This window comes from Stegodyphus dumicola, chromosome X2 (assembly GCF_044657685.1).
Source record: "Stegodyphus dumicola isolate Sdum_Otavi_A_Nest chromosome X2, ASM4465768v1".
Lineage (NCBI taxonomy): Eukaryota > Metazoa > Arthropoda > Arachnida > Araneae > Eresidae > Stegodyphus > Stegodyphus dumicola.
The window spans coordinates 191,301,918-191,316,963 of record NC_140781.1 but is presented as its reverse complement, the minus strand read 5'-3'; the positions used below and the strand labels follow the sequence as shown (position 1 = coordinate 191,316,963).

At 36.2% G+C, this 15,046-nt stretch overlaps 1 protein-coding gene across 1 annotated transcript in view; it reads left to right on the top strand.

Annotated features, from left to right (window-relative positions):
- Window positions 1-15,046, top strand: part of Meltrin (disintegrin and metalloproteinase domain-containing protein meltrin) — a 244,768-nt gene that overhangs the window by 178,240 nt on the left and 51,482 nt on the right. The window contains exons 8-10 of the mRNA XM_085809347.1: window positions 7,053-7,124; window positions 13,016-13,185; window positions 13,284-13,368. Coding sequence (XP_085665473.1) covers window positions 7,053-7,124; window positions 13,016-13,185; window positions 13,284-13,368 — 327 coding nt within the window. The remainder of the gene's footprint in view (window positions 1-7,052; window positions 7,125-13,015; window positions 13,186-13,283; window positions 13,369-15,046) is intronic.

Sequence of the window (15,046 nt, the reverse complement as noted above, 5' to 3'; positions counted from 1 at the left end):
TCATAACAAAGTAAATGAAAAATAAATTTATGAGTTTCTCAAATAGTTTAATTTTAGTATTAATTTTAATTAATAATTTAAGTTTTAATTACTCGATTAATTGTTAGTTACTATCTTATTAAATAAGTTCAAAGTTAATACCATAATTTGCGATATTGAAATGGCTGTTTATTGAACTCAACCACTTAATAAACTCAAATATGTTTGGAACGGAAGTGATTTTAATAAGCGGCAGGTACTCTAGTTAATACAACGCAACATTATTTTGTCATTTAAATTCCATTCCGTAATGATTAAAAAATATAATTATGTGACTAATAAATGCACATGTAATGACCAACGTATAATCATAATACTTCGAAAATACTTTCGTTTCACATAATAATCAAGAGATAATGAAATAACGCTGAAGAAATACTGCACACTGATAACCTTGCTACCTTTGGGAGGTAGCACATTGTATGTAGAACTTCGTAGATAACCTATAATTTTCATAGAAGCAAATCTGTGAGTTTCCTAAAAGCACTTTTTAGAGCTATCCAAGCCTATTACATAGATAATCGTAAAAGGAAATGCCATTGGGACTCTATAGAGAATATGTTAGAACTATATTGGAATATAGATGCCAATGTACATTGAAAATATTTTTAAGGAGACATAAAACCGTCAGTTAACTGTAACTCTTTTACAAAAGAACCGTAATAGTGGCTTATGCCCCAAAAAGATGCTAATTTTTTCACAGTGTTAGGAAGCGGATAACTAAGATTTTAGAATTATCTGTTTCTGTCCCTCTTATCGAAATTTTATAGCTAAGGTATCTGATTTCCTTAGCTGCGAATTTACATTTAGAGGTATTCACCTTGAAGCCGGCTTCATTTAAATAATGACAAAACTTTTTTCAAATGTTTTACGTGTTCATCAATAGTTTCACTTGTTCTAATCTTATCAAGATAGATAAAGTACTTTTATCTTGGACGATTCTTATGTCCATTACTTTTTGAAACGGAGCTGGAGCTCCGCTTAAGCGAAACTGTGTTCTCAAAAAGGCATCGCCTGATTTCGTAATGAATGCGGTTTTTTCCACATCTTCGGGCTTTACTGCTATCTGGAAATAACCTGACGTGAGATCAAGAGTTGTCATATAATTTGTAGATTTAATTTTTCGAATTATTTCATCTATAATCTTCAGGCGATACACTGGCTATTTTGTAATACTGTTTAATTCATGGTAATCAACGGCGAGCCTCTAAGATTTCGGATCTGAAGGCGGAAGGCCGTTTTTCTTTCTGCATAAGACTACCGGACTCGCGCAGAGGCTATTACTTGGCGGGATTATTTTATCAGTTAACATCTTGATGTGGTCTTTAATAATACTTTCTTTTACCATATCGTAATGGAAGGATTTTGATTTAACGGGGTTGGCATCTCCGGTATTTATTTCACGAGAAACTATGTGGCAGAAGCCAGGTTTCGTATCGAAAAGTTTAGCAGAATTTCTTATGAAGGCTTCAGTTTTCTTCTTGTTATTTTCCGACAGGTGATTCAAGTCTACTTCAGGAGCTGCTCCCACTTCTTCAGTGTCCATTTGTACATGTAAGGTAGAATTCTTAAAATTTAAGTTCGAAGTCGACCCCCAAGATTACTGACGTTAATAAATCTCTGACCACAAGAAAATTTACTTTTTGATGTTCATTCTTAATTGCATTGTGCAGCCCTACTTTTCGTAAGCATACACAGTGTTTATCTTGTGCAGAAATTACTCTTTGCCCCGTGATTTTAAATAGTCTGTACCTTCGAAAATGCTTTCTAAAGAATTCTTGCGACTAAAAGCTGCACTGCGGCCCGGTATCCAGTATTGCAGTGGTTTACACGTTGTACAGCAATACCTGAATTTCAAGCAAAGTCAAATTTTGTACCACAGCAGTATTTAATTTGATTTCTGAGCGATTTTGTTTCAAGAAGGGTGATCATACCCTCTTCTCGGACACCCTAATTAGTTTAAATTACTTTGATTCTCAGCTCCTTGCTCCTGTTGCTTCTTTTGGCGATCGCCGAATGACTTTGTTTGACCCGTCTTCAGGGCTTAATGTCTAAAACCATTAGTGCCAGAGCCCTCTAAAAGGCCGTCAGGAAGAAGGGAAAAATAACTAATATTTGACCGCCCGGTGGAAAAGTTGCTAGCGCGCCGCGCAGCTGTAGTCACCTGCACCACAGGTCCTTGGTTCGATACCCGGGCTGGGGAAGGTTGACTCAGCCTTTCATACCTTGAGTGGGTCAATGAAATGAGTGGCAGGTTCATTTGGGGACTAAATACCGGAGGTCCTGCGACCAGCTGACTAGTTATCCAGGTCATATGCTGATGCACTCCGGCGCCCAAGGTCAAGAAAGCAAATTTCGGGGCACTGCAGGCCGTGGCCCACTAGGGCTGCTGCGCTACTGAGTTTAGTTTAACTAATAATTAAAATAATTAGATCGAAATTAAAATTCAATAAATATAAAGATATAAATAAAAATTTAACAAATTATTAAATTAATTATAAACAGTTAACTACTTTATCGGACCTCATCTTATTTGGGGCTGCGATTGGACTTAAATGTCAAACAAAAACTAAGAAATAACTCTTCCGGCTGAATTTAGATTCTTAATATGCAGTACAATGTACGATTTCAATGGGGAGAGGACATCTTTTTCCAGCTCACCAGTGGAAAAAAGTAAAACGATTAAAGCCTCACTGATAAAAATAAAGAGAATGCTAGAAAGAATATGAGAGTATGGAAAGAAATTTCAATGGAGAATTGTCGCTTTGAACACAGAGACGAGTCCAACACTTTCTGACCGCGATGATCTGCCAATATATTTCCAGCGTATAAAGTATTTCTTTTGCCTTCTTAGCGTGCCTTCGTGGTGTAGTGGTCTGAGCGCTGGGCGCGTATTCCAGAAGTCCGAGGTTCGATTCTCCGCGAAGGCTTTGCTTATTTTTCATTTCCTCTGCTTCAAAAAAAAAAAAAAAAAAAAAAAAAAATCTAATGTCTCTCTACAAACTGTCAGGGAGAATGCTACCGAACAAAAACACTCCCCTCGAACCCGATTCTATGACAACATGTGGAAGGTGTGCATAAGTGACAATTTTTGTTCCCATATTAGGTTACATAATTCAAGTTTGCAGGATCTCTGAAATAAGAGGTCACTAACACTGGACGTGGAAGACCCAGGTAATCATTGCTAATACTTTCGGGAACAAAGCATTTTACCCTCTTTTATAAATTTATTACACTACCTGGAGAATAAGCCTTTGACATGTGGATGGGGGCTATTCTTTCCTTAAAAGACTTAACCTCCATCAAAATATTTGTTCCCTAGAAAAACCGCCGAAACTGTGCTTTTCTTATATAGAAGAAGTACTGGAGCCCTTTTATTTAGAGCTCTGGTGCGCTTCGGCTAGAATTAACTCCGAAACTGAGAAGTACCGGCTCGGGCCCAGTTTAAGCTCTGCCTGTCTTTTTGCTACCGCTTTTTTTTGGGGGGGGGGGCTTCTCAGACTGCCGTTACGGATACTGCCTATTTTGAGGTCTTTGCTGGGGTGAAAATCTCGAGTAGTGGTTCTGACCGAAACTTGCCGTATGCGCTTTTTCTGAAGCTCGCCTGCTCTCAAACTAAATACCGACTTGAAATAAATTTTCCAACTTCTGTGGATTTCACACCTCCATTAAGTCCTGAACAGAAAGAAGCAGACGCTGTAATATCACTTCGATTAATTCGCTATCCCGACATACAATACATTTAGTATTTGAATTTTTGCTTAATATAAGCTTCGTCAGCTCTTCTGCCTAGACTTGATATTTACTGAAGAGCTCCGCTTCCAGCTTGGTACGGTCTTTCACGACTGCGAACGCCTTTTAGTAGAGCGTTTTTGAATGTATCCCAGCTGTATGTTTCAGAACCTGGTTCGCCCAGCAGGAATTTTCCAATTTCCTTGAACGAACTAAGGGCTTGTCCTTTTAGGTTTGCCTTGGCAGTTGCTACTGTTTGAAGTTCCGAAACACGTGAACTGAGGCTCCAGTTGCTCCAAAATGACATAACAGAACTTTAGCCACCAAAGGTGGCAGCTGGTTTCATCGCACCCCGCATGGTCTCGATGATGAATCCGAACCATTTCATCGGGTTTGCTGGTGCCGGCTGGATTTGCAGTCTAGGAGCAGCCAACGTAAATTTTCCAGATTCCAAAGACATGGTTTGATACTTGTGGCACCAATAATATTCCTCACTACTTGGACTATGCTGAACATAGAGGAACCCAGTGAATGGTGTAGTGACTTATAGCTGGGTTCACATGTATAAAAACAAAAGTTCAGAGAAGGGTTTAAATACCCTTTTATTCACTCAAAGAAATGATAACAGATGGCCTCTTACATGAAAGCCTCCACTTGGGCTTCTAAACAAGACAAGAAAATAAGAAACTAATCTAATACTGAACTAAACTAATTTAGCCAAAGGTAGCCACACATACCTAATGTAGTTGGCCCTTAATTAAATTAGCCGGCAGAATATCAACAGGCACATACAATATGGCCGAGCGTAATTCGCTGAATAATGAAGTAGCCCGAGGACAAACACGCGCCACTAAGGCCTCCTAAGGTTTCTTACTGAAGTAAGCTGAACCTTCCTTAAATACTCCTACCTCATTTACATTCAACTCGATTCTAAAAACTCATTCTGGTAGGGAATTGTAAGTGGAAAACAAGAATTGAAAGGAAAGGGTTTCAAAATTGAAAATAACTGTTATAAAATTAAAATACAGCATACAAGCTTGCTAATAGCTCGATTTGCTCTAATGGATTTTATTGCAGTGGCCGTATCATTGGCGTAGCACGCAAACGTAGTTATCGAGGCCTGGATGGGAAAAAGTCCAGTATGTAAATTAGGTAGAGCACTGGACCTAAGATACTGCCTTATGGGACACTTGATTTATTTTGTCTCAGACTTGAAGTTTCATATCTCAGTACAAAGAAAGTGTACTGCTTGAGGAAGGAGAAAATCAGATGTATCATATCTTTATTCAAACCCATGTGAATCAGCTAGAAGATGAGCCTCTCATGTTAGACACAGTTTGAGCCTTTCGAGAACTGAAAACGGCTTTTGTGTAGAAGTGAATGTGGCCATTACAAGAATTTGTCTGCTACCTTGTTAATAGTATGACAATATATTGTGTGATCCGAGTATCTATTAGATGTGACCATACATTTTTGTTAATCTCTTTAAGCCACGATCTTGCAGTATCATTTTGGACATTCCTGCTACCATAAGGGGATACTTTTACTGTTGTGTGAATAGTGAAAGAAAATACAAAAAATATATTTATTGCTCGTAAACAGTATGGCATGAAGACAAAATGATTAAATTTGTAAGCATTTTGGAAGTTTACAGGGGTGCAAAATTAGTAGAAACAGCTGCCATGGCCCTTACGTTAGACTGAGCAGGCCAGGGCAGCAGTCGCATACCCTGTGTATCGAGGAAGGTCAGAACATGACGTGTAGCATGAGGTCTTGCAGTATCTTGTTGGAACATGATGTTTGGGGTCCTCGAAGATACGGTACAACCACTGGACGTAAGATGTCAGAAATGTACCCATCTGCGTTCAAATTACCGTCGATCCGAACTAGAGATCTACGTGTCATGTACCCAATGGTTGCCCAAATCATCACACCAGGTGCAGGACCTCTATGCGGATATCGAATGCAAGCAGGCGACTTGCGATCTCCTCAGACACTCCAGACACGTATACGGCTATCAGAATACTGCATGTAGAGCCGGGACTCGTTTGAAAAAAGGCGACATTGTGCCACTCGTGTACGCAGCTTTATCGTTTGGCTGACCAGAGTCGCCATCTCTCTCTATTCTGCATTGTCAAGGGAAGCCGAAATAGTGGTCATCCTGTTGATAGTCTATTCCAGCTCTGTATCAGCTCGCAAGGTGCAAACGTCGACGCACCTTACGAGCTGGTGCTGGGCATACTGCAAACATGCCCATTTTACATCACGGATCACAAATGGTTCGTGATGTGGTCGTACGGTTTTACAGGGCTGACCTCAATTTGTTTGTCCTCTCTGGCGTTAGTCATGGGAGGGCATTGAGATCCTGCATGCCAGTCAGTATGACCCTCAGCAATCCATTGATTCCATATTCGCATGACAATGGTTGGATGCCGACCAGTGCGGTCGGCGATATCTCGCAATGATAATCTACACTTTCGATAGGCAACGATCTTGCCTCTATCGAATTTCGAAACTTGATGGTAAGCATTTCCTCTTCTTATTCGAGGCATAACACCATATTCTGAGCAAACTCCAACCTTACAAAGCACTTTCCGAATGAGAAATCCACTACACAACTTTTCATTTGTGCAGTGCTTCAGATATCGTTTCTCACTCCGTCGTCTAAATGTGCTCAAATACTAATCATTTGCATATCCCAACTTCTTCCTTTCATGTGATTCGTCAGATCATTCCTGCCTGGTGTTGCAATTTTAATGGCCAGCAGTGTATAATTAATTACTTTCACTTTTTGTAATTATTGTATTTTTTACCCATCAGAGGCTTCTTTCCGAAAAGTGAATCAGAAATTAGAGTTTTAATTTTAATGCATTGTTTGCTTAGTTAGTAGTTTGTAACTTACGTTAGATGTTTTGCAATTAGAAGGAAATGACCATATGTGTTGGAATAAGGATTTAAAACATGCTTCTAGAAATCTCTCTAACCTTACAGAAACATAACTACTAATTATGTATGTTATTTCCTTGGTTAATATTATTTGAAGTTATAGCAGTAATTAAAAAATAATACACTCTTTTAAAAATATCAAACATGTTTTAGTAAGTTTCGAGTGTTGTTATTAAAAACTAAAACGAATATTGCATTTTTGAATGTCTGAATATTTAAATGCCAAATATTTTAATATTTTTCTTCTTTTTCAGATAGTTTGTTGCTGTATTTTTTGTATATTTAGTTAATGTATGTAAGCTTGTGATTTTTTTTTTTTTTCATTTATCTTTTAGTTCAAGGAATTCAATGAGGATAAAAATGCTGTTTTTGAAAGAAGCAAAGAAATTGCAAATATTGTTAATGGAGTAAGTGATAATTTTTTAAAGTAAATTTACTAAAATTTATTATATTAATATGAGTACAAAATTGTTTTAAGTTTTGGTAACTTTGATCTTTATCCTTATTAAATAGAAGTTATAAGTGTGATTTTGACCCAAAAGTTGATGTATTGGTGTATATTGTGTGCTAATCAAATATTTTAAATGTGCTCTGGGTTAAGGTTGCTTGTTGTCCAAGCTGGGAATGTCTCAGTAAAATTGTTCACTGTAACTTCTACCTTTGTTGTGTCATCTCTCTTTTAAACAGAATCTTGTTTTTTATGTTTTCTTAATGTAAAACTGCATGAAGTATAAAGTCATTTTCCTGATTTTATTGATGCAATTTGAAAAAAATATTAATCAAAATCTATATCTGTGTAAGAGATACCAAGAAATAATTTGAATTTTTTGTATATTACTCCTATCAAACTTGTTTCATTCTGTATTATATCGCTTGGTAAAACTAAAATTCCAAAGGATAACTTTTAAGGTGCTTGATTAATGCTTGAATGTTGTACCCTGTCTTCAAAGGACATCTCAAAAATGACTAAATCTAAAGTGGTAAAATATTTGGAAGCCTAGTCTGTTAAAAATTAATTTATGCTTGAATTTTAAGCTATGATATTTTAGCAATTTTACAATTTTATAGAACTGATAGTTTAGATTTATTACATGCTTTCTGCTTGAATAAATATGTTCAGTTAGTTGTTCATTAACTGTTTTACATCATTTGATAACTGACATGCCGTCAAGAAATTATTGTCAGTAGGTTTTTCTTTTACTATTTTTAATAATGGTTTATTGAGATTACAGCAAAGCACACTAGGGCTATCTGCCTAAGGGGAGGATGCCTTCGTGGAGGACTTTCTAAGGGAAACTGGCTTGTATGCACATTACACATGGGGAAAATCACGAAAACGCCCATGCAGCCAGCCCGTTCGCGGGATTCGAACCTCGGACCGAACTACCAGTGTTCAGCGACTTTACCGCTCGGCCGCTGGTGGGCCTCTCTTTTTAGTAATAAAATTTAGCTGTTAATTTTTACACAGCATTATTCTAAAAATTAGAATAAATGGCACTTTACTCCTTTTAATAGTGCATATTGTTTGAATGTAGTCAGTCAGCTTTATATGCAAATCGGATAAGTTGAGGTTGTGTGACCATTGCTCAAGAACAGAATTGGTCAATTTTTTACCTGTTTCCAAAAGGGTATAAGTGTATTGTTTTGTTCTTTAGAAAGTGATTTGTTAGAAAACGTTTTAATTTCTCTTTCTTCTTAGAAGCCATATTAATATTATTTTTTTAGCAAGACTGTGAAGTTCTCTTTGTGGTATATGAAAGGGTTTGAAGTAAAAGTACACTGCTCAAAATAATTGAAGAATATTGCGAGTTCGGTACGAAAGAACTGTATAATCGACAACTTTTTTTAAACAGAAAATAAATTGAAGAGGTTAAAAAGGAAAATTATAACGTTTAAAAAGTTGGGAATTTGCAAATTTTTTGTGTGACCTTGAAGACTATGCGTTTTAGATAGAGTGAAAGCGACCAGCAGCATTCCTTCTTAAGGTGGGGATTAAAAATAACTGATGCGTTGAATGTTTTGTAACAGTGAATACGATATTTGAACAAGACGACTTAGCTGAATCTGTAGCCTAGAGGGCCGTCAGTCGTTTACAGGCGGGTAAAATGCAATCCATGCAATCCATTTCCAGACTATGGAATCGGTTTTGGGAAACTATAAATGTTCGCCGAAGATCGGGACAAGGTCGTACGCCTTGTTCACAAAATGAGGTTCGGTATTTAAGACTAACGAAAGAAGAAACCGCACTATGAACAGCACTTTCTTGCAACAGCACCTTCAGAGGGCTACTGGTAACAGAGTTTCGACTCATGGCTGCACCATGTAGGTTTGTATGCTCGAAGACCTATGGTTTGTGTTTTGTTGGCACAGGGAAGAATCTCAGTTAGGGACGGGATAAGTGGAGCAACATGTTCTTCACGGGCGAGTCCCACTTTAGTATGCAACCTGACAGTAGGCAGTATCTCATCTAGATAGAACATGGTATACGGAATACTCCTGTATTTATGCATGAAAGTGGCCGATTTGGCAGAGGCAGAGTGATGCTGTATGGCGGTATTTCTATCAGTGGCTCCACCGACTTACATTATCAGGAAGGAAGCACTAACGGCTCATCGATATAGGGATGAGATCCTCAGATCTGGTGTGATCTTTTATGCTTCAGCAATCAAGAATTAATTCATTCTCGTGGATGATAATCAATGCCCAGGCCATATTATGGTCAGCTAGTGAACAATTTACTTTTTGGCACAAAAATCCGAATAGCATGTTCCCCAGATATGAACTCAATAGAACATGTTTGGGACATTCTAGGGAAAAGGGTTTTTAGTCGTTTCTCACCTTCAGAAAGAATTCAGCAGTTTGAAAGCTCTCTTTTACAGAAGTGGGAGAGAATACCCCAGCCCCTCATTGATTACATGCCTCGCAGGTGTGCGATACTTCTTCGGTCAGGTAGAACACATACCCCTTATTGAAACTCATATATATCCGAGAAATCACATTTTTTGTTTGTTTGTATAATATGCACAAATTGTGCCTTTTTTGTTTACCGACAAATATCGGGAATAAAATTTATTTATTCTTTTTTTTTTTAATTGCTTCTTTTCTCATATCTTACAACACCTATACATCATATATCAGTCACCAAAACATTTCCTTATTCAAAGTTTATATCAAAAATCGTAATATCCCCCTGACTGTTTTGATCAGTGTATGTTACTGCACTAATTGTAAGCTTAAATCCGTAAGATGACAAGTGGTGCTTTATGGTATATCATTGCAGAGCATGTACAAACAGGTAATAAATATGTTAAAGATCAGTGTGCTGATTAGCTGTGAGAATTGCAATGCTATGTATTTGACTGTCCACTGTAAATGATATTCTTATGGTCCTTAAATATTAAAGAAGATTGTTATACAGTACAAAGTCTGAGATCCGGACTCGTCGGGATTTCGGCGATTCCGGATTTGGGATTTTTCCGGATAACAAATCATCAATTTAAATCTGGTAAGATGGCATGCAGAAATTATAAAATTAATTATATAGATAAATTAATTATATATTATAAAATTAAAAGTATGAAATCGGGATTTATGAAATAATGAACATTTAGGATCTAAAAAATATGAAAATTTACAAAAAAAAAAACTTAATATTTGTTTACTTTATTAAACATTTCTTTCAATGTAAGTTGTTTATGTTTCCTCGATTTTTGTGTTATTACTCTCTCTTTAACTATAAACAGACGTAATTTCTTGTTCAATTACAAAGTTCCACTGTTCAAGTCCTGTAATTGCTGTATCGAGAATTCTGACTAACTTGTCAATCGAAATTTTTTCGTTTTCAATAACCTCTCTTCCACTTTCTTTTCTATCGGTAGCGGAATTTTTCTGGATCTAGAACCATAGAGATTTCGCCGTCCGTTAATTGATTGATGATTGGGGCATTGTTATCGCAATGAAATACTTCGATTATATCATCTTCATTTATTACCGCTTATCCACATTTCTTTACAAAATCTTTTAACTGGAAAATTTCACCTTTTGGTTTGCGATATCCGAAAACCTTCAAATTCGTGGCTATCATCTTCGTCATCCTCACCATGACATATGGTAGCTGGCCATAAAATTAGGCTTTTCCAATTAACCTAATGTCTCTATCCTAATTTCCAATTAACCTAATGCCTTCGTTGTGTAATGGTCTGCACGCTCAGCGCGTTTGAGAGGTTCGCGGTTCGATTCCCGGCGAAGGTGTTGCTAATTTTTCATCTCTCCGGCTTGTCCAATTAACTTAATGTCTCTACAAACTTTTGTGTGTTATCTTGATTTATTAAATGTTCTTTGCACTTTAACCATAAAACTCAATTCAACAGCAATATTGCAAAAGAACTTTAAAATGAACATATCTTTAGAGAATTTCCAATACACAGTCTCGCACGCTGGAGATTTATTTATTTATTATTTTTTTTCCCCCGTACAGTTTTGCCATTGCTTGCTTTTAAATTGTTGAGTTTGTTAATCACAAATTTGTTGAAGTGTTACAAAAGATGAAATCGATAAGAAAACGAATTTCAAATTCCAAATTAGAGCTTTCAGATGCCCATATTCGGTAGAAAAGTACGTTATTCAAAATTTGATGGCTCTAGGTACCGTTGCTTTATCAGAATGCAAGAAACATACATACATTTAGGCAGATTCTTTATTATTTAATTTCTTTAAATATAACACAGGGCGGTAATATTTGGTGGCAACAACTTTGAAAGTAAACCTACATTTAAAGTTTTCAACGCAAAATGCCAAAACGAAATTAATAGCTGCTCTGGGGTCTACCTTTGGGCTAAAAAAAAAAGTTATTTGTCGTTTTGAGGTCCGGATTTTTCGGATATTGAACGTCCGGATCTTGGACTTTGTACTGTACTTATTAAAGAAAACTTTCTTATGAGTGTAACTTTAAGGTGGACCAGTAATACAAATTTTTGAAGATCAATTTATAATTAAAATGACTCTCATTTCCATAACTTTTTTTTAGAAAACAATGTATTCGTTAATACATACCAAAAGGGCAGTGTTTATTAGTATTCTTTATGTGCACACATACACAAAATAAAAGAATTCTAAAATATGGAGGGCCAGTTAGTAGCCAAAGAGTTAAATTAAGAAACAGCAATAGTCCATTCATCTCAGGTTCTGTTGCTGGAGGCTGAACAGGCTGGGCATGTGATGATTTTCTCGTTGTTTCCATACACAAATGTAAATATAATTTTTGCTTAGAATGGCCTCCATTCGGATGCATCTTTTTTTAGGCAGGTAACCCTCAAGTGATTTTCTAGAACTAACTAACCTATCTGAAATAGTATAAAGAAAAAATGATTGAAATAAATGGCAGAGAATTAATAAGTAGAGACAATAGGTATTTTGGAAGCAGGAAAGATGAAAAATTAACAATGCCTTCGCGGGGAATCGAACTGCGAACCTCTAGATAACGGTCTAGCTTGCAGAACCCTATACCACGAAGGCACTCTAGGAAGGCGGGAGAATATAAGCCCTTTTAGGGCGACTGGGGTTTTTAGGCGGACTCAATTGCCAAATACTGGGTGAGGAGAATCGTCATCCAACACCCTTTTAGTTTGGGCGCCACTGTACAGACATTAGGCATTTTGGAAGCAGGAAAGATGAAAAATTATCAATGCCTTCGCCGGGAATCGAACCGCGGACCTCTGAATACCAGCCCAGCGTGCAGAACCACTACACCACGTAGGCACGCTAGGAAGGCGGGAGAAATACCTTATAAGCGCACTAGTCTGATTAATGTGGTGAAACAGCTCCAAAATATGATATATCTGATGAGGTAACTGTTGTTTACTTCTCTTCAGTTTAACAAAAATTTTGTTGCATATTGACAGTATGGGTTAGTAAAGTAGTAGAAATAAGGTTTATTTTGTAATGAGAAATACTGTTGCTTTTGTGCAAGCAAATTATACAAGATAACATTTTTTAGAATATGTGAAATTTGATTCGAAAACAATCCTTCTTGTAGAGCACTTAACACTTTTATGTAATGAAAAATACTTTAGGTTTTATATGCTTTTCTTCAAATTAGCTAAAATATTTATGAATTAAAATGCTTCCAGATTTAAAAGTGCTGTAGAAAATTAAATATTTAACTCTTATACCTGGAAGGAATTTTTATGGTGTACCTGTAGGTTAAAAATCAAGGAAAAATGTTCTTATATATTTTCTTATATATATGTTTTTGTTTTGTACGTGGGATTGTATTTTAATTCTCTATTTTTACTTCTAGTTGTATTCACCTTTAAATGTCTACATTGCTCTTGTTGGTGTAATAGTGTGGTCTGATCATGATGAAATAAAGCTGTCTCCTGATGGTGATGCTACTTTGACAAATTTCTTGCATTATCGAAGAGAACGTTTAGCTCAAGAGCATCCAAATGATAATGCTCAGTTGATAACGTAAGTTAGTTTTATTTTGTATTGATATTATGAAAGAGTGTTCTTTTTAAATTTTAAGTGTTTATACATGAAATATAATCACAATTATATTGTTTTAGAGCTATGACATTTGATGGAGGTGTAGTTGGAAAAGCACTTAAGGGGCCTATTTGTACTTATGAATATTCTGGTGGAGTTAATATGGTAAGCAGGTTCTAGTATATATATTTTTATTATGCTTTTGATATTGATGTTTGTGTTTTCTTCCTTGTATTTCAGCTTAGTAAATATGCATGAAGTTTCTCCCATTTATTTAATATTATTCTCATATACTTCTAATGTGATCTGATTGAATAACTCAGTATATGCATGTTCATTTCCTTTTGTATTTTGACAGTTTTTCCTAATTGATAATAATTTCTCAAATAGACAGAACATATTTTAATGATAATCTGTTGTCATCTCAGCAAATTCTGAGTATCCTGTACCTATATATAGAGAGCAATGAATGCTACTTATCGTTAATATGTCATTTAACTAATAAAAGTATTAAACTATGACACTTTTTGCATTCTTTAAAAGCCTGTTCTTAAGTTTCATTTTGAAATATATGTGGTAATAGAACAAAACTCAGAGTAGGTTTAAAAAGAAGGGTGTTGAATTGCTTTATCAGAAAACCGATGCCATACTTGTATTGATTTTTTCAAGATGATAAACATAAACATGGATGAAGTCATTCTGAACTAGCTACTGCATATATTATCACTTTTTGATGTTCTGTAGAAAACTGAAAAAACATCTTTTCATGGTAAAATTGAAGGCCATGTTACATTCAGTCTTAATTTTCTGTAAGAGTATTATGGTAGTAGATTGTTTTTCATGCATAAAAGGAAAAGGAACAAACCAGAATCTTGTAGCCCATTTTCATCTCTTTAGAATATTTCACGGAAAAGTATTTTTAATCTTACTAGTGCTGTCACTAGGCTCTTTTGCCATGTAGTGCAGTCTGCAAATTCAGCCTCTTTATGCCTCCCTGAATTCTAAGAATTCTGCTTCCCAGTGTCTCTCCTAAATTCTAAAAATGTTACAGCCCTGAATTCTGCTGCCTTGTACAGTCACACTTATCCTGGCAATAACCCTGAATTTTACTAATGTAATATTAAACTGCAATTTTAATTAATTTTCCTCAACTTGATAAAATTGCTTTTTAACTGTATTTTTTAAGTATTGATTAGATATGCATATGGGAATTTTATTAAAGCAACAATGAAAAGCAGCTTTTGTTGCCCCAGAGGAAAACAACTATTTAGTATTAATTGATCATGTTGTAGAGATATTAGGATATTTTTGAAACAGGAAGAAGTGAAAAATGAGCAACTTTTTCTCCGGGAATCGAACCGCAGACCTCTAGAATATGCACCCAGCATACAGACCACCACACCACGAAGGCATGCCAAGAAGCTGGGAGAAATACCTTATATACTCCTCCTTTTAAAGGGTTACTGGGTTTTCTAGGGGACCCAATCTCCAAATCCTGGATGCGGAGAGTCATCATCCACCACCCTTTTAGTTCAGACACCACTTGTAGAGACTTGTGTTAATTGGAAATGCCAGAGAGATGAAAAATAAGCAAACGCCTTCACCAGAAATCGAGCTGCTGACCTCTGGAATATGCACCCAGCATGCAGGCCACCACACCATGAAGGCATGCCAAAAAGGTGGGAGAAATACCTTATAAAATAAAGAGAAATATTATTGCCATTGCAGTACTTTAACTACGTATAGGTAATGAATGTCTGGCAAAGTTCCCTTCCTCTCACGTTTTCCAGGTAACATCTAAATACCAAAGGTAAAACTAAGTTATTCATGTTTGAATCTGGAC